The sequence below is a fragment of the Charadrius vociferus genome, unplaced genomic scaffold (genome assembly GCF_000708025.1).
Source record: "Charadrius vociferus isolate BGI_N301 unplaced genomic scaffold, ASM70802v2 scaffold323, whole genome shotgun sequence".
Lineage (NCBI taxonomy): Eukaryota > Metazoa > Chordata > Aves > Charadriiformes > Charadriidae > Charadrius > Charadrius vociferus.
In genome coordinates, this window is record NW_009647692.1 from 1,407,191 (window position 1) to 1,435,043 (window position 27,853).

Genomic DNA, 27,853 nt, shown 5'->3' on the forward strand with positions numbered 1-27,853 from the left:
TTGCCACTGTGTTTGTGCAGCAGCATGTAAGAGCTCTGATCTTGTTTAGGATTGTTTATTCGTACTGGAATAAAAGCAGTTTTACAGAACAATTTGTAGAGGGCTGAATTTTAATAAAATTGCCGTATTCATAAGCAATATTACCAAATCTGGAATTCTCCACTTCCCAAGGAAAGTACAGCAGGATGCAGTGGAACACCTATTTGTCGCCAAGCCCAAACAAAATTGGAAGTCGCCTTATACATGTTTTTGTGGAGCCCGGATATTGAGGCAGTCCTTGTTGCAATGTCCTGTTTCCGTCACCTCTGTGAGGAAGCAGATATCAGATGTGGAGTAGATGAAGTCTCAGTGCATAATTTTTTGCCAAACTACAATACTTTCATGGAGTTTGCGTCTGTTAGCAATATGATGTCAACAGGTAAGAATTGTGAATCTGCAAAATACCTTTCTGCCTGTATAATAAGACTATTATTTGTATTTGAGTTCTTTAAACAGGATGAGATTCTTGATTTGATTGCTACTCCCGCTTTCAGTGAAATATCTTAATCAGAATTGCTAGAAAGAGTAGAGAATTTGGGTGACTAAGTTCATGAGGATTTTAAAGTGTAACAAGAAGAATCCTCTTCTAAATGCTTAAAGCGGTTATGTTCCTCTATTAATTTTATAATTACTGTCAAAGATCTCATATTTGATGTAGGTGCGTTTTCAAAAAACTTGATTAAACATACTGTGCTCCTTTGTAGGGAGAGCAGCTCTTCAGAAGAGAGTGATGGCGTTATTAAGACGCATTGAACATCCAACTGCAGGCAACACAGAGGTAAGCTTTGTTCTGAATTCATATACTCCTTGCATGCGTTTTTTTTTTTTTAAACAGAAAATACTGTTGCTACAAGTAGTTTTGAAGTTAAATCTTGATATATCTTATTTTAGGCCTGGGAGGATACACATGCAAAATGGGAACAAGCTACAAAACTAATCCTTAACTATCCAAAGACCAAAATGGAAGATGGGCAGGTGACTATGAATTTTTCCATAGGTTCAACCCTTAGAAATTCAAAATAACTATTTAAGCTTATTTATTTTAAGGAATTGAACTTTAATCTAGCAAATGAGTTTTGTAGGGAGACTTAAGCTCCATGAAAGTATTCCAGAAAAATAATGGTAATCATTTGTCCACTATGGTTACAAAGAGACCAAGAAGTAATTTGACTTAAATTGCTGTAAGGGAGATGGAGGCTGAGCTTAAAAATTAAAAAGAAATTGAAAAAAAGCATAGTGAAAACTCTGGAATACTGCTAGAGAAATTATGAAATCCCTTTCACTGGAAGTTTTTAAACAAGCTGCTGGCTATCATGATTTAAATGTGCTTTATCTTGGTGCAGAGCGGGGAATTGTCTAGGCAACCCCCTTCACTCCTTTCTAGCCTTGCTTTTTCAACTCCTCTAAAAACGGCACCTCTGTAGAGATTTCTGTTTGTGTTATCACAATAAACAATAAAAGGTGAATTTTAGAAAATTCTTGAGGCCGTAATTGTAATTGGTAGGATATGTTATGGAATACTTTAGAATTCTGATCTCTTTGTTAGTTACGTTTAATTGAAGAGATTTCATCTTCAGCCATTCTTTTTCAGGTTGCTGAAAGTCTTCATAAGACAATTGTTAAGAGACGGATGTCGCACGTTAGCGGGGGAGGCTCCATAGACTTGTCTGACACAGATTCTCTGCAGGAGTGGATCAACATGACGGGGTTCTTATGTGCCCTGGGAGGAGTGTGCCTACAGCATCGTAGCAATGCAGGATTCGCCACCTACAGCCCCCCCATGGGCCCCGTCAACGAGCGTAAGGGCTCCATGATCTCCATGGTGTCCACTGAGGGGAACGCAGAGACTCCTGTTAGCAAGTTCATCGATCGATTATTGACTCTGATGGTCTGTAACCATGAGAAAGTGGGACTTCAGATACGGACTAATATTAAAGATCTGGTGGGTTTGGAGTTGAGTCCAGCACTTTATCCAATGCTATTTAACAAACTGAAGAATACCATCAGCAAGTTTTTTGATTCTCAAGGACAGGTAAAATGTTGATATATTCCTTCACGTTTGCTTCTTAATAAAAATGTCTGTCTTATCTTTCACATAGGTAATTGAAATTGATACCTGTTCGTGTTTTGTACAAAAAACCTGTGAGCATTGTGATTGTACATGACAGCATGCATTAAAAATTATTGTATTTGTGATTCCAGGCTGTATTTAACATCAAGTAATTGAAAACATTCTTGAATTCTAAGTGAGCTCTGAGTACAGAATCTGTGAGAATGTTCTCAGAATCATTGTGGCTGGTAGCATTGACATATTTAGTCTTGACATATATTGAAATTCTTTTGTCTAGGTGATACTAGAAAAATGCTTGTCCATTAGGTTTTTGAAATGCTGCAGTATATTTGATAAATAACCTTTTTCTTTGTGTGTAAAGAATTAAGACTGGCAATTTTCTTCCTACAGGTTTTGTTAACTGAGACCAACACACAATTTGTAGAGCAGACCATTGCTATAATGAAGAATTTGCTTGACAATCACACAGAAGGGAGCTCAGAACATCTTGGACAAGCCAGTATTGAGACAATGATGCTAAATCTGGTTAGGTAAGAAATCCTGTTGACCTTCCTGTACAAAGTAATATGTTTAAAAAGTGAGGTGGACCCTTCTAGTTTATATCTTTTCTGCTTGCATCCATGGAGAAGAAGCAACAGATTTTCTAATCCTCCTCCTCATGGTTCTGACAACTTCAGTAATCATAGAGGTCATTTATACTGTAGCATGAAGTGCCCTGATGGAGGGTGACTTCTTTTTTTTTTAAAAAAGAACTAACCATTCCATAGCTTGGCCCCTTTCTTGTAAGCATTCCTGGTTTCTTTTCTGTGCAGTGGTGCTAGCAGTTAGAAGCCAGCTGAAGGGCAGATTTCTGTTCAGTTTTATACTCATAGAAAACTTCTTTGGCCAGAAGAAATTTGGTACTGGGCTTCAGCTGATAGAAGGTCTCACTTGGAAAATTAAAGAAATTAGCGCAAACACTTGCTAGGCCATTACGCGAGTCTGCTGGGTCAGCCAGCGCGTAGGTTCCAGCAGGAAGCTGAAAAGATTTGTCAGAGGTGTGGGCCTTGTGCTGTGAAGTAGTGTGACGTATTTAACCAGACTTTCTGCTTTTTTCTTCAGGTATGTGCGTGTGCTTGGAAATTTGGTGCATGCAATTCAAATAAAAACGAAGCTATGTCAATTAGTAGAAGTAATGATGGAGAGGAGAGATGACCTTTCATTTTGCCAAGAAATGAAATTTAGGTAAGTATTGCATCATACATCTTCTAGGATAGTGTAGTGTGCACAACTGTAATTTTAGTTACTTGTTTAAAACAAAACCAAAACCAACCCAAAACCTGTCTCACACCAGTGTTCCTCGTATAGGGCTAGTACTCCTGTCTTTGTCTGCAGAATAATTTAGAGCCTGGTGCTGCATTAAAATTTTATTTTGATTGTGGGGATACTAAACACACGTAAAAATTTTGTGTATGATACAGCCTTGGGTATTACTTGCTATAATAAAATTAGTTCAGGTCATCTTCAGTGTGTGGTGGTACAAGTAGTTATTGCACTGAATTTGTAATAATTAAGAGTGATGCCAACAGTAGTTAGTGTGGTTGGGGGAAGGGTTGCTTAAACAAAAAAAAAACAGAAAAAAACCAAAGCTAAAGCAATATATCTATATGTAACAGGAACAAAATGGTGGAATATTTGACAGACTGGGTTATGGGAACATCTAATCAAGCAACAGATGAGGATGTGAAATGCTTGACAAGGTAAGAAAGAATACTATGAGCTGTCGCTAGAGTTTCTTACAGTGTTCCTGGTGGCATTTGAAATGTTGTAGTGTTGAATTTATACTTAACTATTTTTTTAGTGACAAATTTGGTTTGCAGTTGTTGTCCTCAGTAGATACACTGCTTGAACCTGTATCACAAAATGTAGTAATATGTTCTGGACAGAGCTTTAGTAGAATAACTTTTTTTTTAAAAAAGATTCTTTTCACCGGCAGTTAGGTACATAAGCAAAAGGGTCTTGGTACTGGATGGGAAAATTACCAAGGGGAAGGAGAGACTACTTCTGCCGAACTAACTCACAGCTTCTTAAAACTTGATTTTTTAGAGATTTGGACCAAGCGAGTATGGAAGCAGTGGTCTCTCTTCTTGCTGGACTTCCACTACAGCCTGAAGAAGGAGATGGTGTTGAGTTGATGGAAGCAAAATCTCAGTTATTTCTTAAGTAAATAGTGACTTTTAACTATTTTTCTATACAATGACTCTAAGTAGATGCGCCATTTAACTTTTATTTCAATCTATGTGTTTTTTTCTGGCAGAAATAACATTATTGTCCAAACACAAATTACCTCATATATTCCATTTCACAAATCTCTGCCTCCAAGGTTTATAGAAACATTTTCATTTAGCAAATAGTCACAAAATTTGACTTTGTTTCTGCTTAATGCACAGGTGTGCTTAATTCATGGGAGGGATTAGCTTGCTTTGATATTCTAATTTTATCCATGAAACTTAAAATCTCTTTCAAGACATCTTTTTGTAAAGGCACACCTGTGAAATTCACTTGCTTGGTTTGAGAAAATTTACACACAAATTTTAGACCAGTGCTTTCTGGTTGTTACTACACATTTGAAAGTTTGGACTATGCTACGAGAAAGATTACTTGGGGCAGTTACGAGATGTTTTGCGAGGCTTATTGTCTATTTGCTACTGTATGCAAGTCTTTTTTAGATGGTTGCCTCTGCAGAACCTGTTTGACTTACCCAAGTCTTTTTGTTTTTCTTTAGATATTTCACGCTGTTTATGAACCTTCTAAATGACTGTAGTGAAGTTGAGGATGAAAGTGCACAAACGGGTGGCAGGAAACGGGGAATGTCTCGAAGACTAGCTTCGCTGCGGCACTGCACTGTTCTAGCCATGTCAAATTTACTCAATGCAAATGTGGACAGTGGTCTTATGCACTCAATAGGTAAAGTAGTTAGAGATAACTGTGCATAAATGAATACATAATGAAGACATTGGTATTTCATTTATTTTTACATCTTCCTTAGTAGTTCTGGGTTTTTTTAATCAGGCTTGGGCTATCATAAAGACCTCCAAACAAGAGCTACGTTTATGGAAGTCCTCACCAAAATTCTGCAGCAGGGAACAGAATTTGATACGTTAGCAGAAACAGTGCTAGCAGATCGGTTTGAGAGATTGGTGGAGTTGGTTACAATGATGGGTGATCAGGGGGAGCTTCCTATTGCTATGGCTTTAGCCAATGTGGTGCCTTGTTCTCAGTGGGTAAGTTGATTCATGCATTTTATTTCCTACATTTTTGAAAATATTAAGGCTTAAATAAAAATTAGTGCAAACGTTAAAAGTGTAACAGCAGTCTGCTAAAGAGAGATTAGACCTACCGTTCATGTTAGCTAGCCTTTCTTTGCATAGTTGTGAAAAGTGTACTGAACCTAATTGTCAAGAGATCTTGATTATAAACTGCATTTACGTAGTAAATTTTTAGTTCATTTCTAGGAATAATTTTATGTATAGTTACTGTAATGAATGTATCTGGGTTGGTTATTGTATGTGCTTTAATACAGACAAACAGAACTGTATTTCCTCCTCTAGATTTTAGCAAGATGAATTGGGCTTTGTTATAGAGCATAGTAACTGCTGATCTGTCGGGACTAACCAGTATGAATTTTTAGACTGGCTATCAAGAGGCAGGTTTTTAGACAAGCAGTGGCATAGGAAAGATGTAAAGAGAGATTGTGTATGCTTAATTTGATGTTTACATGCAAGACTCCATAGCAAGTTTAAAGCATTGGTACAAACTACTTGGTGTTCTTTTTCATAATTCTTTTTTTTGTAGCTGCTTTGGCTCACTGCTAGTCAGTTAATATTTCATTGCTTCTTTTAAGGATGAGCTAGCTCGTGTCCTGGTCACACTCTTTGATTCCCGACACTTGCTCTACCAGCTACTCTGGAATATGTTTTCAAAGGAAGTTGAACTGGCAGATTCCATGCAGACACTCTTCCGAGGAAACAGCTTAGCCAGTAAAATAATGACTTTCTGCTTTAAGGTATATTATCTAATCTATCTCTGTGCTACAAATCGCTTCAGTAACAGGAAAAGTTTAGTAATATAAAAATAAAAATCTACCAGTCTGTGGTGTTAAGCACTTGAGTAACTGGGTTAAATGAAAACAATACAGAGTTGCCTTTGGGCGTCAGTTTAAGTTAGTCTCAGCTCTCGCATCTGTTAAGTTTAGGGAGTTTTGCCTTTAATGTTTTAACACTTGATGAACTAAATCTTGTAGATATCTTATGCTCAGGCCCAACTGAAAAATACAAATCCTCCTGGAACTAACCTTTTGCCAGGACTTCATGACTCAACCAGTTAGGCTTAGCTTGCATTTAGTCCTTTTAAAAGTTTCCAGGGCAATGAATGTTTCATCTCGCCTTATTTGTATATTCTGCATTGTAAAGATGAAACCTGTCACAGTAACAACAACGTTTGCAAGATTTGTAGATTTCAACAAAGATTATTAGTTATTTAGAAAACATAACTTACTTGATGCAGCTAATATTTGTATAAGATTTAGTTTTCTTAAAGTCCTTTCCTAAATAATCTTCAGTCATAGTAGGGCTCTTTAACCTTCTGTCTAGTCTAGTTACATGGGTGGTTCTGGGGCCAGTACCAGCTTGAAGACTGTTCCTGGTGGTCTTTTTGTAACGGACAGTTTAAAGATGGGGAGACAAACTCTGAGGTCCTGTTTGTGCTTCCGTTTCAGTTTAAGAAGTTGTGTACAAACAGAGATGAAGAGTTGAGTCAGTGTGCTCTAAGAAACAATCCCATCTGGTTATTGCGGTTATTAAAGTGACCTATAGTTTTCTCTAAATTGGAAATTAATTAAAATACTTGCAGAAATTGATCACAGTTATGTTTTAGAAGTGAGACTATAATACAGAAACGTCAATTTTACAGAAATCTGGCTTATGCCAGAACAAACCAGATGTTTTCAGATTCTTCTAACACTTACAGAGTTCTGGCGTGTTCCTGTGAATTGCTATATCGATCTGGCTGCCTATTCCGATCTTCTTTCTACACAGGTATATGGTGCTACATATTTGCAGAAGCTTTTGGAACCTTTACTAAGGACTGTGATCACATCTTCTGAATGGCAGCATGTTAGCTTTGAGGTGGATCCAACAAGGTTTGAGATTCAAGGGGGGGGAGCAAATGTATTGATTTGTAAACATGATTCCCAGTCATTGCAAATATTTTTCTCGTACTTTCATACTTTTCCACTCCTCACTTTACCAGACACATTAATGGTATCTGCAGCCCAGGGAGAACTGTACAGAGCTGCCCAGCACAGTGAGATGAGTTTTGCTGCATGTCCTCTAAACCCTGAGAGAGTAAGGAAGACAGAGAGCTCTTGCAGGACATCTTCTCCTACTTGCTACTTCGTACTTCTATGTAGGCCACTAATGTGGGGATTTCCAGTAGTACCAGAAAGCGTCTGATTTAGGTCATTGAATTAACTATGGAAGCAAGATGGAATGCGTGCATGTTGTGTGTAATTGTTTTTGCTTTAATTTCTTGTATATCACTTCAAGACTTGGATTTAGTAGTTCTTGTTCTGTTGCTTTCAGTTATCTCTAACTCTTAGAAAAACTTTTAAGTATTTGTCTTTGAAGTAGCTTACCAAAAGATAGGTCTTCTCATTAATCGTTTAACTCGCAAATATCTGCATCTACCTCAAAAATGCCTTTCAGAGAAACCATCATCAAACTGATAATGTGATTATCAGTTGGAATTATGTATGCATGTCTTTGTATGGAATGGTGTGAGAGAATCCCACTTATAGCTGTCTATTACTGAGTTTTAAATTACCTTAAATTTATAACTTACATGGTTTAAAATATTCACGGAAACTTTTGTGTAAAAGATCATAACTATTTCTGTTGGAGTTCTATTTACCCTGTGAAATAAGGTTACTACCAAATGTATAAGTACAGCTAGTATCATTTATTTGATTGCTGGTCATACGTGTGTGGGTCTGTTTCAGGCTGGAGCCTGCGGAAAGCCTTGAAGAGAACCAGCGGAGTCTCTTGCAAATGACAGAAAAATTTTTTCATGCAATCATTAATTCTTCTTCGGAGTTCCCACCCCAGCTTCGCAGTGTGTGCCATTGTTTATACCAGGTATGCCTGCAATGGTTGCCTGCCCCTGAACTTTGGGGTTTGTTTTTATAATTCTAGCGATTCGGAGCTTGGTCCAGTCGTGGGTGCATAGTGGGCATTTCTTAAAGACTGTTTCAAGACATACGTTAAGTAACAGGAATCTAAACATGGGGACTGAATGGTGTTGTAAGACTAGGGTTGGCAATCAGGAGGTGACTAAACAGTATTTTTTTAAGGAGTTGAAACACAGCTAGGCACTCAGACCTAAGAAGGCAGCAATAATCTCTGCTTTAGCATCTCTGTGGGAGACTAAAGATCACCTGGGGAGGTAATGGTTATACATGCTTTTAGCAGTTTATCATATGGGCCTTCTATAGGGAAGGCAGCAGAAGGGGAAAATAAATTAAAAAAAAATCACTGCTGGGTTGAGAGAATGCAAAACTGTATTTTGAATATAGAAACAGTCTACTTGTTTATTTTTTATACAGGATCGATTAAATCGGAAATGAAGTTAATTATCTAAGTCTTATGGATCACACCTTTGTTAAACCTTAGCTTTGTGAATAAAATACCTACTTGTGCAGATACTGATTCTAGGTAGTTTTTCTCTGCATAAAAAGAGGCAATTTCTTCAAGAGCATTTCTCTGAATTATTTTTTTCCAAAAATTGTCTATGAAATGCATTATTCAGGTCATAGCTCCAGAGATATTACTTAGTCATCCATTACAGGTGGGCACAATCTTATACTTTCTGCCTTTGATAGAAGAGCAGGTTAAAAAGGGTGTAAGATCCTTCTAAGAAAAAACCCGTGTGGTCTTCAGTGGGACCACAGTAGTTACAAGTCCTAAATTTTAGAAAGCGTGTATTGAAGCTGAGTATAATGGGAGGAATTAGATGCATAAAATGTTGTTGGCTGTATTTGGTAGAGAATTGTCTGTGGTTATATGTGCTTCCATAAAGAGGATCATTTCTGGGTGAGGTCAAGACACTGCATCATTCAGGTTTATTCTGATCCCACTCGGTGCGGTGTTCTGAAAGCGGGGTCTCCGGGTTGCTGTGGAGAGCTGTAAGCAAAGCCGTTAACTCGTGCTGGGAAGGAGGTCCACTGGCGTACGATTTGGTAAATACTGGTCTTGTAACTGGGATGCTGCAGATACTCTGTGCTTTTGAGGATGATAGGTGGAATTCTCATATTTAAGGGGTAGAATGATGGGAAATCTCTTCCAGCTGCCACAGGCACGACCTTGTGGTGGAGGTACCGCTGCCTGCAGTACGCTGTGGTGCGCAAGGGGCTGCTGTACTTTAAGTGGCTGACCACACATTTTGCAGACACAGAGTATTGAGAAATTCAGCAGGTAAATAGGAAGAGAAGAATCAGGAAAAGACAGCTAATATAGAGTTCTTTTAATAAGGCGGATTGCAAAGACTGACTGTTACTTGTGGCTAAAACTTTAGTGCTGTCACCCAAAGCTCAGGAAGTCACCAAGCTGGGACCGCCCTCTCCTTGCTTGTTTCTGGTACCATTTCTAAATGATCCTTAACGAGAAGAAACCTTCCTGAGCGGTGCACTATCCTCTGCAGAATAAGTTCTACTGTAGTGGTACCCTCCTGGCTGCCTCCCATACCTGCGGTCCCCGGCCTCCATCCACACATCCTCAGCTCGCTCTCGCCTTTCTGCGGCTCTCTGGGGCAGCTCGGGAGCAGCTGCTGAGCCCAGGATGCTGTGGGTCTCTCTCTTGCTTTTTCTGTGCTTCTGATGGATTTAGCTGCTGCTAAAAACTCCGCTGGGGGTTGCTCCTGCTGCCCTCAGGGCTCAGAGGAAAGACAGTTCCCAGCCCTGTGGGAGAATGCTGTCACAGAGGACGCGTGCACGGCAGAGGCTTTGATCTGTGGTCGCAGCGAAGGGTTCTGGAAGAGCTATTGGCTTTTCAGCCATGGAGTCTGAATCTCAGCTCTAAAGCAAAGCAAGGAAAATAGATTTTCTGAGCTGTATGGACTAATTATGAGTAATAAGGAAGAATTCTGTGCAGTCTAGTCATATTTTTACGGTGAATGCTGTGCTAATAACAAACGCAGCAACCGCTGCGGTTCTCAGAACTCGGAAGTGAAAACCAGTGAAGTGTATGTTGTGAGTGTTGTGGAACTCGGGTGGCGGTTGTGAGCTGTTGGAACGAATTAGGCACGCAAACGATGCGCTTTTGGTTTTGCTGTAACAGCTTGTATAAGTGGCTTCTGAAGTCATCAGTTTCTCTTTCTGATAGTGGTTGTATTGAGGTTTGGGGGTTTCTTTTGTTGGTTTGGTTTGGTTTGGTTTTTAATGCAAAATGAGGAGGGCAAGCTGGTTTTCTTCAAGTTCAAATGGTCATGGTCTTGCAGACATTGACTGGGAGTATATTTAAGTGTTATTGAAAATGTTTCACACAACTTTAATTGTTGCTTTCATTAATTGATGTTACATTGTCCCACATCTTTTCCTAGAATTGCTTTTATACTCTGTTACTAGGATGTGTCAGTTTTACCTCCATTTCAGTGATGCATTGCTAAAAGTTATTTCTATGCAAACCACTTTTAATTCCTGCATGAGATGGAATTAGTAAAATTTACTCACCAGTGGGCATTGCCAGAGATTCTTCTAGGGAAGCTTTTCAAGTCTGTTGGCTTTATTCTTGCCTTTACGTTTTTTTAGTAACAAGGGTAATTTGTTCCTGAAAGAGATGATTTACTGACAAATATACAGGTGGTAGTAACTGATACTCAGCTTCAACATTTACTGTTTCTAGTAACAGGTATCTTTGTGTACAAATGTTTGTTCATCAAAAATAGTGTAATAATTCATTCTGTACTTTCAAATTCCAGAGATTTTGAAGAGTCTGGCCTTTATCTGTAAGAAAGTACAATTAAAATCTGAATTTGTGGGGGTATTAATCCATTTTTATCATAAGAACCAAATAGGTGATTTTTAGAAGGTAACTTCCTTTTTTTGTGAAGGTGAATGTGTTCCATCCCAAGCAACAGTGTCAGAGTAACTGAGACTAAATTTTGCAGTATCTTTTTACGCTTAGACTTAGAAAGTAAGTCTGTGTGCAGAAAATACACGTTGGGTGTGCTCTGTAAATGATGAGTAGCTAATTTTAATCAATGTAGCAACATCATGGGAAGGAGGTATTTGGTTGGACATTGGGGTGTAGTCTGGCTGGCGTTTGTGAGCAGCCAGACCCTGGTAAGTGTTGTCAACTGGAAACACCGTCTAAATAGCTACTGTGACACAGCTTTTCAGTTAGTGTGTGTTCAGGAGTGTTACGTGGCTACAAACAAGCCTGGTCAAAGTAACCCATACAAAGAAATTGTGCTGTCTTTCACAAAAACACACAAACATACGTGATTTTTCTTAACAGAGGTGGAAATTTTACTTGCTTTAAATACAAAAGCCTGACCCTTTTTTTGTTTTTTACTCTGTCACATTCTGAAGTTGTAGAAATTCACTTCCAGTTCCAGTTTGTGTGATGCTGTAAAGATTATTTGAACGGTTGGTGCATGCTTGCTCTCAGACTGCCAAATATTGCGAGCTTTCTGTCGATACAGCTCCAGGTGATGCTCGCGGTAGGGCCTCTCAGCGATGCTGATTTGCATTTACAGCCTATATGAAGGATGTAGGAGGGAGCTCCGAGCCCGCTCTGAGGGGAGCAGAGCACAAGGGATGTGCTGGAGCTTTGCCCAAATCCTGCTGGGAAGTAGGAGGGAATGTGACGCTTCTTGGTGGGTCCCTTTGCACTTCAATGAAATGCAGAAATAAGCACAATCAAGTCAGGTATCTTGATTGGAAATCTGTAATAGATTAATGCAGATCTGCTGGCTTTTTTCTTCCTTTTTGCAGAGTGTTTGATGGCAGTGTTTAGCTATCAAAGTAGTAATAACCGTGATGATTCACAGGTCTAAATTGAAGGACACACAGAGAAACATTGGGAAGATCTAAAACTCTAAATTTATTTTTAAAGTAATATGTATTTCAAAGGTATAACACTACTATTTTTACTATTAAAATTATTTGGGGACAGTGAAATACATTTGAAAGCTGAATATACCATTTAATGCCCAATATTGTGTATCATGAGCACATTAATGTGGTTTGACTTTTAATCTAGCCAGAAATAGTAGAAATGATTGAAACGCAACATTTGCTTGTTTTGTATTTAGTGCTTTGTAAATAAGATGTAATAAAATTGTGGAATAAAAGCTCCATCATCAGTCTTTAGTTTATATATTTCATTTTCTGTTGGTTATGTTTGTTACATTTTACTGTGTAATTTATGTACAAGTCAACATTGGTTTTTTGTTGCTGTATGTAGTTGGTGCTGTGACTTGTTTGTGCTCATCTCTGTTCTGTAGGCAACTTGCCACTCTCTACTGAATAAAGCTACCGTAAAAGAAAAAAAGGAAAACAAAAAATCAGTAAGTTTGGAGACCTTTTTATTAGCCATTTCTTTCAAAGCACAACAGAAATCTTTTGCTGTTTGTTCAAAACATCTTCACTTCAGTCTATTTGACCTCACTGTAAAATCATTCTACTAATTCTGGCACAAAATAGCTTTCATTTCAATTAACACTGGAATTAAGTTATATTTAAAATATTCTCTGTGTGCCTATTTGAGTAAACAAAAGACATTTTTAACATTACTGCTTAGTATTTAATACTCTGATTCTTCTACCCTTGCCACCATCTTCAAATTAAAAAAAATGCAGAAGCAAAATGTTTTCTTCAGTTTCGGGGAAAACCTGAGTCTGTTTAGTTGTTTTAATGTTCTGGCAGATAATTTGACTTCAGCTTGCATCCTGGGAGAAGAGATTAATATATATGGGTTACTGAAAAGAAAAAAGGCTTATATGACTTGTTTCTGATACATTTTCTTTTGTTTGCCTTGTGACTAAGCAATACAATTTAGCACTTGTATTTCTTTACGGAGAAAAGCAGACTTCCCATTTTAAGTCACTTGCTGTGTTAAGGAGATGAGATATGTAGATTGTGATAGAGTGGTGTCGTTAAAAGTTAAGACTTACCCTTTTCTTTGACAGTGACCTCAAAATATAAAGTGTGAATAAAACAAGAGGCTGAATGGAAAATTAGAGTTTTATTAATTGCTCCCTTATTTTTTGCTGTAACTAAGCAGAATAGTAATCATGTTTAAATGCAAAATCTGTGTGCAGACTAGTATTTTGCAAGAAAATATTATCAGTAATTGCATGCCAAGTTAACTGAATGAAATTGCTACTGAACCAAAGTGATTATTGATATATTATGTATGTACTAATGGCTTTATCCATTTTAAGAAGCATGATTTGAGTTCTATTTTGAAATATTTTAGTAAAACGGGTTGGTTTGTAATTGGTTTTAAACAATGTAACTTAAAATACAAAGCTTGCTAATTTTATTCTGTGAAAAGGTAGACTGACTTGTTTGGATTAACTGTTGTTGCTCATAAGAAAATACACATAAAGATATTGAATCTTTATAGAATGGCATGTAGCATATTTAAGAACTTTATTTTTGTCAGGGAGCTTTATCTTTAACTAACTTTTCAAAGTCAAATGGAAGATATTCAGAGAATAGACTATCTTCTTAGGAACGTGTAGAGCATCTCCCAAAAAGAAAGGAGATTTCTTTTTTCACACAACTTTTTCAGAATTATTTCTTTTTCTAGATAGCAAAGAACAATATCTTCCACTGTAGTTCTTCTAGCAAATTCCTGCTAAGTGAGTTTGGGCAGTGTCTGTATAGGCAGAGGAGGACGCTGGCCACTCGTCTCTGGCTCACTCTGTCTTTCCTCCTTTGGCAAATCTGTTGAGATCTGATGGTTTTGAAGAGCACTTCTACAAATAGCTCCTTCCCATAAATTTAAAATTACTCCCGAAACTTTACAGCGTAAGTCTTACTGCTGGAGAGGCTCTTTGATCAGTAGTGAGATTACCAACAGACGAGTAAAAGACCCACTTGTTTAAAAAGAATGATCTGTACGTGATGGGAGGACGGTGCCCACCTGCGTATGAACGTACGGCATTTGTCTGCTTTGCTGTCGGTGCAGGGGCCCGGAGTTCAGGGGTCAGCACGTCTGCAGTATATCTTCTTATCTTTGACCAATAGCTATTGTAGCGATTGCACTCTAGCGAGCAAGTTTGCCCAAGAGCAGAAGTAAAGCCAGCTAGTGCCCGATAGCCCCCTCCCCATCACTCGTTTCCCTCCCGTTCCCGCTGGTCCTGTGGTGCAGGAGCGCCCAACTCAAATGCGTTGGGCTTGGTTGGTGTGGAAAGAATGCTTAAAGTTGGATTACCATACAAGGCTTTTCTCAGCTTGCTTTCCCTTTCCTTTAACGCAAAAATGTTCTTTATAATTCTCAACTTCATAGGTTGTTAGTCAGCGATTTCCTCAGAACAGCATCGGAGCAGTTGGAAGTGCGATGTTCCTTCGGTTCATCAATCCCGCGATCGTCTCCCCGTATGAGGCAGGGATTTTAGACAAAAAGCCTCCACCAAGAATTGAAAGGGGATTGAAACTGATGTCGAAGGTGAATCAGTAATGTTTTTATTTGGCCATATTGTGTGTTCTACCTGATTTAGTTTGTTCTTTGACTAGTATGAGAAAATTTAGTTGAAATTGTACTTTTTTATAGCAACCATCGGGTTTCTTTAAAGTGCAGTTTCCATACTATGTTTATACGTCATGATGTTACTGTTGCAGCTCCCAGCAGCGTAAGGATGGGGAACGGTCTGCATGGAAAAAACACATTTTGCCAAAACGCTGTATAAGATAACCGAATGCCTTCTGGCTCCTCACTTGAACTTCTAACCTTCTTTAAAAAAAAAAGAAAGAAACCGATGTTACTTTTAGCACAGTGAGAAGAGTGGCAGCCAGATATTACTTAAGTTCATACTAGTGCTAAAAAAGTGATTTTTCCTGTCTTTAATCGTATTTGGCATTATTTCCTGTAAAATTAAAATTAAAAAAAAAAAAAAAGGGTTAATGATGGCATAGAAATACTGTGGCTTGTGTGTATGATCTATTTTAAATGTTGAGAAATTCTAGTTTTCTTTAAATAGGCATATGCTATTGCCTTTGCCTGTCTGTATAACTTCTGGAAGAAATAGTGACGCTTAGTAAATGGTGTTTTTGAAAGACAATTTATTTTCCTTGTTTAAAGCTGAATAAAGTTCATAAATAAGGGGAGTCATTTTATAGTATTTAAAAGCATGTAAAGGAAAATATTTTGAAAGTGAACATATTTTGAATTACTTGACTTGTTGGCTTTTTTTGCCTTCAGCTTTCACAACAGGTTAAAGTGAGTATTTCTGAGAGTGAAGTTACACTAGTTGCCATAAAAGTTCATGTATTAAACTTTACCATCTTTTTATTGTTTAGATACTTCAGAGTATTGCCAACCACGTCCTGTTTACAAAAGAAGAACATATGCGGCCTTTTAATGATTTTGTAAAAAGCAATTTTGATGCAGCACGAAGGTAGGCCCTTTGGAAATGTGCACTAAGAGTCTGTCTCGTGTGTAAAGTGCAAGTGGAGAGTGTTCTTAGAGCCTTTTAATTTACATTGAGTCTACTGGGCAGATTTCCCTGAGGCGCTTATGGGAATTACTGGTTTTCTGCTCTAGGTTTTTCCTTGATATTGCGTCTGACTGCCCCGCCAGCGACACGGTCAATCACAGCCTGTCCTTCATCAGTGACGGCAATGTGCTCGCTTTGCACCGGCTGCTGTGGAACAATCAGGAGAAGATTGGCCAGTACCTTTCCAGCAACAGGTGAGACTTCAGAAGTGCTATGAAGAGGGGAGGAGCTGATGAGACAGGAATATTTCGGAATATGTTTGGATACTTCTGTTATTATTACCGAGAAGAATATCGTGGCTGAAAATCTTACCTTTAGAAACATTTTTCTGATTGACAAGCCATTATTGGGAACGTACCTAATATCTTTGCTGCCCCTGTCATTGCCAACCTTTTGTGCACGTATATAGTTTTCTGTCAAAGTCTGTCTTATCTTTTGTAAAAATTGTTCTGTGTGTAACAGACATTTTTCTTATTTCTTTGTCAAACTCCCTTTTTTTTTTAATTTTAAAAAAGAAGGTCCAGCCTGTTCAAGGTAAGGAAGGGTAGTGGGCAAAAAAATAAGAATTGCTGAGCAAAGGAGGACTTTTCTTGTAAGTAATATGCTGTTTCTAGGGACCACAAAGCTGTTGGAAGACGACCTTTTGACAAGATGGCGACTCTTCTTGCCTATCTGGGTCCTCCTGAGCACAAACCCGTGGCAGATACCCATTGGTCCAGTTTAAATCTCACTAGTTCCAAATTTGAAGAATTTATGACAAGGTAATAAGATTATCGTGGAGGGGGCGCTGTTGTGGGTGGCTAGACCTCAGCATGGCAGGCAGTAGAAGTAGGTATTAAGACTCTAGCTTTTGTTTTGACGGGGAGTTTAAAAAGCTGGGTCTACATGTACCTTTTAGGTTGCTCAATAGGTTTTAATTTCAAAAATTAAATTGAGAACTGGAGACGTAGTAACATTTGTGATTTAAGAAAGGTTCAAGCTTTATACTTTGGTTTAAAGATACAAATAAAGGGGGTCTGGATTTTTTTTTCTTATTTTAAAAGTTTTTTTCTTTGTTATGAAAAGTTGATGTCAATTTACTGCTTTTTAGGCATCAGGTACACGAAAAAGAGGAGTTCAAAGCACTGAAAACATTAAATATTTTCTACCAAGCTGGGACATCAAAAGCTGGCAATCCTGTTTTCTACTACATTGCTCGGCGGTAAGGAATCTTTCACCTTCTCTATCTGAAATAAACATGTAAAATGAAAAGTAGCAAGTGTGTATAAGAAAGGGACACCAACTTTGTAACAAACAAGAATCTGAAAATAGCTCGTCACATTTTCGTGACAGTGTTTTTGAATTGTGTAGTTTCCTAAATCAGAACTGACATAGTTTTCTGTGGAAAAATAGCTAAAATTTTAAATACATTTTATTAATTTTTCACTGTCTGAAGTAAACTACATCTACACCATATTACTGTTAACCCTTTATCAGAGATTTTAGCGTCTTCATTTTCTGAAGTATCCAATGAGTAACAAGCTAAAACATGGGACAAAATTTCTCAAAATTGGCCCGGTATCCCATTTTAGAGAGTAATACAGGTATTTAGAAGTTTCACACATAGACAACACCATGATGTTGCTTCACTTTCACCAGTATGTTCTAAGTGAAAATAATACCACGTTTTTGGAAATGATTGAGTCTGTGGAAATATCACTAAAGTAAGAACAAAAGCAGACGTTGACATTTGAACTTTGCAAAAGACTGTGTTTTTCCAATAAGACAAAATTTTGAAAGTTTTAAGTCTTCCCTACTCTGACAGACAGTGATTCATAACAGTGAGTAACATACGCTGCAGTACTGAAGAGTCTGGGAAGAATATCCCAAGCTCAATATTAGTTTATGGTCAAATAAGTTACAAGTCTCTTTCTTTTTTTAAAATAAAACATAAAAAAATTAAATAAACTAGTTGTTTTATTTAAATTAATGTCTGCAGTCATAAAGCTGAACTAGAGTAAGGATATAACTGAAACTTGGTATTTCAATCTAGTTATTAAGTAAATGCGCTATAAAATCCATGGAGAACAGCACCGTCAAAACAGTTTCCATAGGAATTACACTCAGTACTAAAAGTCATTCCGAGACTCTTAAGAAAAGGAAAACCGTCGTGCTCGCAACCAAGGGTGATCAAAGACAGAACCGTAGGGAGAAGATGAGCGCTGTTGTACCTTTCCTCTGTGCTGTGGTGTTGGTGTCTTGGCTTTTGGGAGCGGTGCTGCTGGGGAGGTGTGGGCTGGCAGCGGTGGCACTGCTGGTTTTGGCACCGACGGGCTGCATGGTGGTGCTGCCGGGGTCTGCGAAGGTCTCACCAGCACTGATGGTGGTAGCAAGAGTCCTGACTTAGTGTGGCACTTACGGGTGCTGGCAGCTCCTGTGATGGTGTTCATGGTTGGACTATTGCCGATGCATTTTGTGCCAGTGGGGCTCTTGGTTTTGCTTCTGCTGCTGTTGCTGGTATGGTTTTTGCTGGTGCTGCTGGTGCTAGCTGAGTTCATGCTGGCGGAGTGCCCCGTGGCACCAGTGCTGGTAGAGTCCGTGTGGTTGCTTTGGCTCTTCTTGGTGCCTCTGTTGCTGGTGGGGTGACTGTCATGCCAGCGGGGCGGCTGCTGCCCCAGCGGGGTGCTTGCTCCTGGTACCCGTGCTGCTGCCGTGCTTATCCGTGGCATGGTGAGGAATGGTTGTGGGCCCTGGGAGCTCTTGCTTGAGCTGCTTCTTGGGGTGAGGCTGGGAAGAGAGCTTTTCATGGTGGTGCCAGTGGTGCTGTCCTGGGCGTGCTCCTTGCTGGTCGTGGCACTGCTGCGTGTGGTAAATTGGTGGCAGTATCGTTGATGGCGCCGCTTCTGGCAAAAGGTATTGACGTGATCTGAGGAGATGTCATCAGTGGTGAACCTTCTGCAGACCCTTTGAGTTCATATAAGAACATGAAAACAAGCAGAGGAAACCACTGCTTCAGCAGTGTCTCCTGTTGTATTGAACAATGTAAATAAGTAGTCAATACGCATTTGCAAACAAGATATTCTTGGAATTTAAATGTTTCTATTGAAAATCATACCCAACAGGCATGTAAGGTTTTTTTCAATTAATTACAATTTTAGATCCTTAATTTTATTAATTTCATAGTTTTTCATTGTTTCCAGTAGTGCTTTTTATTCTGTATATTGAGTTACAAACTTACTTTCCTAGGAAATCTGTATTCTCTTATAGCGTGTGACTTTTGTCATATCCACTCAGAAATTTAAAAAATTTCCTAATTTTCAACTAGGGAACGATTTTAGCGATTGGAGGACTTTACTGTTTTACCACTGGATAATAAACATACCTTATTCCAAATTCAGGTTGGAGGCTAAAATCATGAGCAAGCTTTGAAAAACCTTTCCAAATATAACCTCTAACTTGGTAGTTGAATTCTGCTACTTAAATATGGTTTCCTAGCCAGGATGCAATTAGAGATCCAACAAATGAATGTATCTGTCTACGTTTCTTTTATTATGTTCTTGATTTTCAGAGCAACAAACAAACGAAAATTCTGTTCAGTATCAATGTGGAAGGTAAAATAAATTTCAAAATTGTTTCCTTCTTCTGGAATTTTGTACAGGCATGCTAAAAGGTTTCTTCATGCTTTAAAAAACCCAGTACAAACCATGTGCTTTCAAGCTGGTAATGTAGGGAGGAGATGCTTACATTCTCTTAGATTTGTTGCTGTGAAAGTTCTCAAACACTTGCTTCACTGCTAGCGCTTAGGAAGACTTCACCTGTAAGGCAGTCCAAGGGGGAAGCAGAAGGAGAGCGTGCCATGGCTGGTACCTTTTGCTGTGAAGGAGAGTAAAGTGCCCGTGCTTTGTGTCAGCTCGACACTTAATGAATCTCTCAGCTCATGCTAATCAAAGGAACAGTGAATAACACAAAGGAACTCTCATTATGTAGAAGTAGGTAAGAAAACAAAATTTATCTGAACTTCCTTCCAATGATTCATAGCTCTGACATAGAATGTAGATGAGAGAACATTTATCTGAGTCGGCTTTTAGCTTTCCCTTCCTTTTGCTTGGGAGATTGCCTTCCTTTAACTTGACTCCCTCTCTGCATTTTCAACACCCTTGAGTCTCTGGATGGAGTGGAAGGAAACAAGATGAGTAGTACCACTTAACTTCTGTCCTAATTTTCTGTCTTTAAAAGCCGTACCACACTTCTCTGCCCTCTGTAACGTCGTTGAGTCACCTTTGAGCCTATTGTGTTGGCTGAAGTGGGCCTTTATAAAATCTTAGATGAAACTTCAGTTTGCAGTATAAATGGCCATGTAAGTTTCTAACAGTAATTCACTAGTATTAAATGAGGTTATTGTTTGTATCTCTCACATTTTACAACACAATGGTTGCGAAGAGGGGTACCTTCTGGAAATGTTCCTGTTGGAACATTAGTGATCGTTGTTGAAACAAAACCAAACCCATTTTGTGTTCAGTGAAACGCGTGTCTGCATATCTCGCATCTAATGCAGTTTTCTGCTTTTCAGAAAACATTGAACAGCACGTGACTCGTAGAGTGACTTCACTGGGATATCAGAATGTTTCGTGTAATTCTGTACGAGGAACGGATTTATTGAATCTTTAAGTCTGGGCCTTGCATTTGTGCAGGAGGAAAAACATCAGTGATGTCCTAAAGATTCAGAGGGGGAACAGAGTTGACAGTGAAGTGAGTGTATACAGTGCTGGAACTGCAATTAGTTGCCTGTCTTCCATTTGTTCATAAGCTCATCTTTTCCTAGAGATTCCCCAAACTAAATCTGCACACAAAGTTTCAAAGGTTTAACTGAGGACACATTTTTAATTGCCGTATTGTGTAGGGGACTAACTCATTGTGAACACTTAAAATTCCGTACCCTTGGATTATGAGTTTTGCTAAAGTTGATTTCTGCATAGGCTTAAAAAAGGATATGTGCTCAGGGACAGCATGGATCGGCTTAAATAACTGTTTTTCAAAAAGCATGTTGATTGTTTTAGACAACATAACTTTATGCAACTCAATGTCAGTAGAATTTTGCAGATTATATAGTGTACTGTTTTCAGACCCCTTCTGAACTAGTTGTACTGCTGTCACGAGAAAACTGATCATCCTGAAGATTCAGGAATAAAAATGGATGTTTGGAAACTCAGTTTTTCTCCCAGTTATTGTGCTTATTCACTGTTGTAATGGAGTAAGCTTGAAAAGTTGTCAGACTACTCCAAATTAGAAGGCTCAGCTGGAGTCATTTTATCTCCCCACTCCCATCTGTGTTTCCCATCCGCCCCTCTGTTCCATCAAAGTAATTTCAGAAACTGTTTCTCTGAAACTCATGCAAGTATATATCACAAGACAAAATATTTTCTCCTTAGAATAAAAAACAAAGTAGAATATATACTTTCAGGAATAGTTCAGCTTTGTAAGACACCTTGTCCTTTTCTAAGGCAAACATTGGGGTGGTGGTGTTCCCCCAACATCTTTCATGAATTATGTTGAATATACAACAACAAAAATATTAATATATTAATATTAAAAGTGCCGTTGAATCCTTACACAGTTAATTTTGGTATGAGTGAGTCTGTTTAAATGAGATTTCATCTTCCTTTCTTTAGGCGAGATGTGTAGTGGACACCAGTAGATATTTGAAAGGAACTGGGAATGCTTGATAGTTTAATTGGAGTAGGAGGATGGATGTCAGTGTCTGCTTCAGGAAGCGTGGTATCTTCTGCGTGCTCCAAGGAAGGACTTAGTTGCAGCTTAATGAGAAGGGGATGTTGACTCATTCCCTGCAGAAGTGCACTGGTGCTTTTCTCTCTGGTCTGGATTGCTTTCCTTTGTCAGCAGTCGGAGCCGTACGGGAAAGGATTCTTTGAAGCACCGGCGCTAAACCGAACTCGTGTGCTGGGCAAAAGGCATCGTTCACCATCGAAGGGGCCGTTGCTGCTGTCGGGAGGATTTTGCCGTAGTCAAAGACGGGGGCAGTGTGATCACAGAGGCGCCCACGTGTGCTCCTGCTTGGAGCGTACCCCGAGTTCAGCAGCCTGCGGGGCTCACGGGCAGGAGGAGCGATCCCTGAGGGAGCCCAGTGCCCCTTTTTGCTTTTTTTTTTTTCCTAAAGCAAGATCCCAGATGTTTAAGCCCCTTCCATACACAAAGTTAGAAGAGAAGGTAGTCTCTTGAATTCTCTTTAAAAAATTCTCTGTGTTTGCTTGCCACATTTTTCTCCTCTGTTTTTTTCCCAGTAGACACTGTCTTATGTCATGTCAAGTAAAATAAAATGCCTAAATTGTTATCCCGTCCTGTTCAGACAAGAAATTAGGCATACAAATGCCAAGAATAGTGATAACCCATCTTCAAAAAGTCTACTCTGTCTGGCAGTGATCCGAGGCATCTTTATGTATTCTGCGAAGACTTGACATGCGGAGTGTTTTCTTCATTTGCAGAGCAAGAAATGGTTATTTCATCCGTAAAGAAAGAATTTCTGGAAATAAATTGATACAAAAGTCTGCGACACATGCTTGCTAGGCCTGCATCACTTACCTACCTGTTCTTTAATAGTAGAAAAATGAAATTATCCACAGCTGGCTAACTTAACAGCAGTGGTGTATCTGTGAGGAAGTTGACAGGCATAGTTATTATGACTTACTAATGAGTTCATGTGGAAGCAATCTCAGCAAAAATATGTTGTTGTTTAAATGCTACAAACTACTTCAATATTTTGAGCTGAGGCCTGCAAACTGTTTATATAAATCTGTCATAAATGGAAATGACCTAGTGATGATTTTGTGCTTATTTCAGTATTTGAAACTTTGGCATTTTACCGTTAGCTGGTGCAAGGCGCAGCGGTGTTTTAAGTGTGCTGTTGGAATGTTGGTGGGTAGGAGGAAAGTCAGTATCGGTGCCTGTTTTTCCTGGCATTTGGAGAGGTATTATCGATACGTAATGATCCTGTCCCTTCAGCACTGGGGGTTTGCATCTCAAATTCCGTGCAGCAGAGTACATGAAAAGGAGGCGGAGGAGAGCTTAAGCCTTACTTAGAGTTACCGTATAATGTCTGTGTAAGATACATATAAATGTTTCTTGGGGCTACATATAGCTGGAGTAATGCATAATTCTCACACAGTCAAACAGTGATATCTGCAGAGAGACTGGGAGATTGATTAAACACTCCCTGGAACTTGAGTATACACATCCAGGAATCCAACAATGAAGCTGGTGAGATGTTTACAAAATCCATAATCTGACATTGAAATGGGCGACAGGATCATTCACTTGTAGGTGTAGGTACTACCACCGCTTGTCATGAGTGACGCACACTGTAAGCTAAAAGAATAGGGATAATACCTATTCATTATGGGGCTAAATTCTGCAGAATATCTAATCAAGGGCAGGTGAATCTGCTTTTCATAATTTTGCACAAGGGGTATTGATGAGAACGATGAAATTTTATGACTGATATCTTCATGCCCTTTACTTGCAAATAATTCAACTTTTTCTGCTTGCTTCCTTAACTGAGAAAGTAGGCGATCGTTAGCATCTGTACCTACTGATTGTGATTCGGGATTTTTTCCTAGGAAAAAGGTGCCAGCTCAGCGGGTTTGTACACAGTTTGTACAGCATCAGTTTGTACACAGATGTTTGAAAGGAAACCTTTCCAAGTCTGGACAAGCCAGTAACGGGCGCTAATGAAGCTAGTACATAAATAATAAAGCAGTGTGCCACTTGTTTATCGTGTCAGTAGCTGCTCAGTGTAACCATGGGAATCACAGTGTTGGTCTGCTATGGGCGTACATTGAAACTGGGCTGTGAAACCCATCCACCAGAGAATTTGCCTGTTGAGACAATAGATGTAAAAATTGAAAAAGGAGAACTTTAAATAGAAAGCATTGCAAAGTATTTTTTAATTATCGGTTCACTAGTAGCTGATCACACACTGAGATAACGCAGCTTTAGAAAAACATGATAGACAAATATTTTGTCTTGTGACTTGCCCAAAATAAGTTATGTCATCTTCATCTTTCTGAACCTTCTTGTATTAACTAATAGCTGTTCAGACAGTAGAAAAGTCCTAGAATGGGAACTCTCACTGTTGCGTATGCAATGCCGTTTACATCACTATGAAACTTTAAAATACCTATTCTGGGTGTAACGCTGCACTTTAAGTTGTTTTACTTGGCAAAGTGGTACGGATAGCTGTCACCTTTTATTTAGTAACTTGCTTAAGGGTTGTTGAATTCATCACAAAGGAGCGGATGACCAAAAATAAAGCTTGAACGTCAGACAATAGTGGAAGTGGATCCTCTTCCCTGACTGGCGCTCTGGAGGCGTGAGTTTGCGCAGGTTTGCTGGGGTGTTCTCCTGGTGCGGCCGCATGGTCGCTGTGCCCCAGCCAGGCACGCTGTCCGCTGCCAAACCCTGCTTTTGGGCTGAAAAGACACTAGAAATACAAATGAGCTCCGGAATGGCCTCTGGACTCTTGCAGTTCTACTCTTCTTCAGTCTTTCAAGAACGGGGGTGATTTCCCTAATTTTGTGTTACTGAACTCTACAGAAACGCTGAAGTTCCAATCATTGACTGAGTTACCTGGCAGTTTAACAGTCGGAAAAGTTGTTTTCAAGACAATAGCTTTATAAACTGTGTCCTGGGGATTTTTGAATGAACACAAACCTCAGTTCCTCAAAGGAAGATGAAGAATCACGGCTAAAGCATAGCGATCATGGAAGAAGTCAGATAAGCGTTCCTGCGTTGCATGAAGGGGTGGTAAGGGGCGGATCTCTCTACATTTATCCAGGTACAGGGTACTTAATGAAAATACTGTCATGCTTTGACGTCAGCCTTGCTGCTAGGTGGAATATTGCCTGCCTTTACCACCCTTCGTATTGCTTGCTTTCTCTTCAGCAGCTATGGAGTCGTTCGGTGTTTCGGCGTGCGGTGGGTCCCCCGCCTGGCAGGTGGGGCCGGGCCCCGCGGCGGTGCTCGGACGTCGCTTCTGCTGAGCGGGATGTGGCCCATGGGTGCCTCGTCGGGCTGTTTGTCTTGTGGCTCTGAGCCAGATGTTGTTTTTAAAATTGTGAAATTTGGAAGGACTGTTTAGATCGGGGCTGCCGGTATGTTTGAGCGCTTGCAGCAGGCTGATTTTTTTTTGGTAGGTTGAGATCTCGTTGCTAGGGCATTGGTGAGTCATTTTACTGATATATCTGGATCAGTTTATATCCTTCTTGTGCTGTGAAATTTAATCCCTTCTGTCATTTTTGTTCACATTTTGTTTCCTGGGCAACAACCTGACTTCCGAAGCCACTGCTTCTGTTTTTAATTCCTGCACTGCTACTAAAATGATCAATAAATCAATACATATTGATTCTGAAGTACTGCCATTAAGTTTTAAAGCTGATATCTCAAACTAATTAATAGGAATACAAACCTCTTGAGTTATTGCTTCAGACTGCAGCTGTCCTTACAGCGATTTTAACCTTTCAAAAGCAAGAATATTTCTACTACAAGGTGTGCTAGGCCTTTTTTGGGTGTTTTGAATATTGTCCTGAAATGCTAAAAAGATATTTTGGAAAAAGAGAATTTTTCTGAGAAGAGATTATTTAAAATATTTTGTATTTGTCATGGGCAGAATGACCAGCATGTTTAAAACAGCACAGGCGGATGCTGTGGCGCTCACATCCGTGCCCATGGGTTTGATTCCAGTTTGACTGCGCTGTTGCCAAGCGACAAGTGCGCGACTCCCACGATTGCCTGCCCACTCGCTGCGCCGTTATCAACTCATTTGTATTCCAGAAAAATACAAGGAAACCGAAATTTCAGTCGGCTTTATTGAAAGCAGTCTGGCTAAGCAGCCCTCCCGCTTGCCTCTCCCGCCGGCAAGGTTTGGGCAGCGAGCACAGCTCTGGGTTCGGGAGCGCCGTCTCACCTCCGTACCCACCTGAGTTGTTTTGTGACCAACTTCCCAGTCCTGTACGTGCATTTGGAAAACTCCTCAACCCCGTTTCCACTTCCAGGCTTTTATCAGCACGTGTAAGACCTCGAAGTCAGTGTGGGGACTTGCGATTTGCCCCAAACAACTTCTGGCAAACAGTATTTTTCATGGAGTTGCTGTTTGCTGAATGGTCCCATTATGGGTGAGACATTCTCAGAGCATTTAATGTTTTTTTTGCATCCAGTAGACTTTGACATCCTGTATTGAATTCTTCAGCAAAGACCCGTGTAGTATTTCATGCAATTTCCTCAGCTCAAGGCGGTTTAGTCATAGCACCTCATTCTGCGATCTGTCCTGCCTCGCAGGCTGAGCTGCCTCGGGCTGTGTGGGATGAGGCTGTGGGAAGGAGGTAATTCTCGGAAATGCCTCGTTGGGAACGTGGTGAGTGGGTTCTGCTGGTCCGGAGGCAGTCAGCACCTAGCGAACGCGTTGTCTCTCCAAAGAGAGCGGCAGGCAGCGACTTTTTTTCAATACTGATCCTAGTTAGTGGAATTTATCAGTTTGCGTCAGATTGTTTAACCTGGGGAAAATCTATGGAACTTATGCAAATGAGCAAGTCTTTCCGACTGCTGGTAGCCACTTTATATCCCGAGGCACTCCTGCTGGCCGTTGGAGGTACCGTGCACGTATTGCTTATGGTCTAGGTTGTCTAAACTTTGCCTTGGATAACTAGTTCTTGTCTACATAAAATGTATATGAAAAGTCAGTCTTTGGTTTGGTTTTTTTTTACGTTTTCCATCCTATTAAACAGGGAGAGTCTTTTTGTGAGAGGGAGAGAGCACTGCCTTGTTCTCGTGGGTAGAGACAGGCCGCAGGTGCTTGCAAGTTCTAAAGGGTAGGAAGGGGAAGGGTAGACCCTATATTACTATTATCTGTTCAGCTTATTAATAAAAAATATTAGGGATACATCAGTATACGAATAATATAATTTGATTTAACCATAATTTTCCCCCAAACGTCCGCCTGAAATAGGTTTGTATAACAAAATATCATCTACTCAGTGATACTACTACCCTTATTTGAAAAGAAGCACGGTCACTAATTCAGTTCAATACAAACGTAACTTTATTTTTACTTAAATGCCAATGAAATAACTGTACAAATCCATTGTGTAACATTTACTGTTAGAAATTAAAACACGTTTCCGGTTATAGAAATACTGTTCACAATTGGAAAGTTGTGATTTCTCTGATACCAGTGGTTGCAAATGGTCAACAGCCCTCGTTGACACCTAGGAGAAGTAGGTAGAGGACTCCGGTCTCAGTAGTGAGGTTTTCTGGGTTTTGCAGCACCTTCATGCTACAATAACTGGAAATTAAATGGCCTGAAATGAATGGAAAACATTGTATAAAGATTTGTAATATTAAGTGAATAATACTTTTTCGATGAACTTATTCTTCAGTTTTCATTTCATGCTGTTTGCAAAACTTCATCTGTAGTATATCGAGTACCTTTGCCACATAATTTAAATTGTTTTCCTAGAGTGGACAAAACCATGCGTGCAACTATTTCTACTCACTGATGGTGCAGGTGTCAAGGAGAATACCGTTCATGCTCGTCCTTACAAAGCAAAGATTTGGGCTTGTTCAATGCCATGGACTGAAGAAATTTTTTTTAAAGTCACAAGATTCAAGGATTGTTTCAATGACAGCTTGACAACTAATTGCTTAATTGATTTGTTCCATAACTTGTGTTAGAAATTGGCTGATATTTCATTTTACTGATCAAAAAGTAGTAGTTTGGTACATTCTGGCTGATTTGTGATACTCTTTTAAGCATAATATATTTAACATCTCATATATTTGGATGTCACGTGAAATAAAGTTAAGGAGTTCCATTTCGTTAATTTGTGTAGATAACTGCTTGTTGTTGGAGACTGTCATGGCATTGAACATCTTGTGTTTTCCTCTACTTTTCTTTCTTTTTTTTTTTTTGTTTTTTTTTAAATATGGAGGGTGAGAAAT

General features: G+C 39.3%; 1 protein-coding gene across 1 annotated transcript in view; it reads left to right on the forward strand.

Moving 5' to 3' along the window:
- NF1 (neurofibromin 1) overlaps positions 1-27,853 on the forward strand; it is a 100,229-nt gene that overhangs the window by 34,176 nt on the left and 38,200 nt on the right. The window contains exons 21-39 of the mRNA XM_009881481.1: positions 172-418; positions 744-817; positions 931-1,014; positions 1,631-2,071; positions 2,501-2,640; positions 3,212-3,334; positions 3,766-3,849; positions 4,196-4,312; positions 4,875-5,056; positions 5,162-5,373; positions 5,994-6,155; positions 7,186-7,289; positions 8,148-8,283; positions 12,650-12,712; positions 14,662-14,820; positions 15,672-15,769; positions 15,916-16,062; positions 16,483-16,629; positions 16,959-17,069. Coding sequence (XP_009879783.1) covers positions 172-418; positions 744-817; positions 931-1,014; positions 1,631-2,071; positions 2,501-2,640; positions 3,212-3,334; positions 3,766-3,849; positions 4,196-4,312; positions 4,875-5,056; positions 5,162-5,373; positions 5,994-6,155; positions 7,186-7,289; positions 8,148-8,283; positions 12,650-12,712; positions 14,662-14,820; positions 15,672-15,769; positions 15,916-16,062; positions 16,483-16,629; positions 16,959-17,069 — 2,831 coding nt within the window. The remainder of the gene's footprint in view (positions 1-171; positions 419-743; positions 818-930; positions 1,015-1,630; positions 2,072-2,500; positions 2,641-3,211; positions 3,335-3,765; positions 3,850-4,195; positions 4,313-4,874; positions 5,057-5,161; positions 5,374-5,993; positions 6,156-7,185; positions 7,290-8,147; positions 8,284-12,649; positions 12,713-14,661; positions 14,821-15,671; positions 15,770-15,915; positions 16,063-16,482; positions 16,630-16,958; positions 17,070-27,853) is intronic.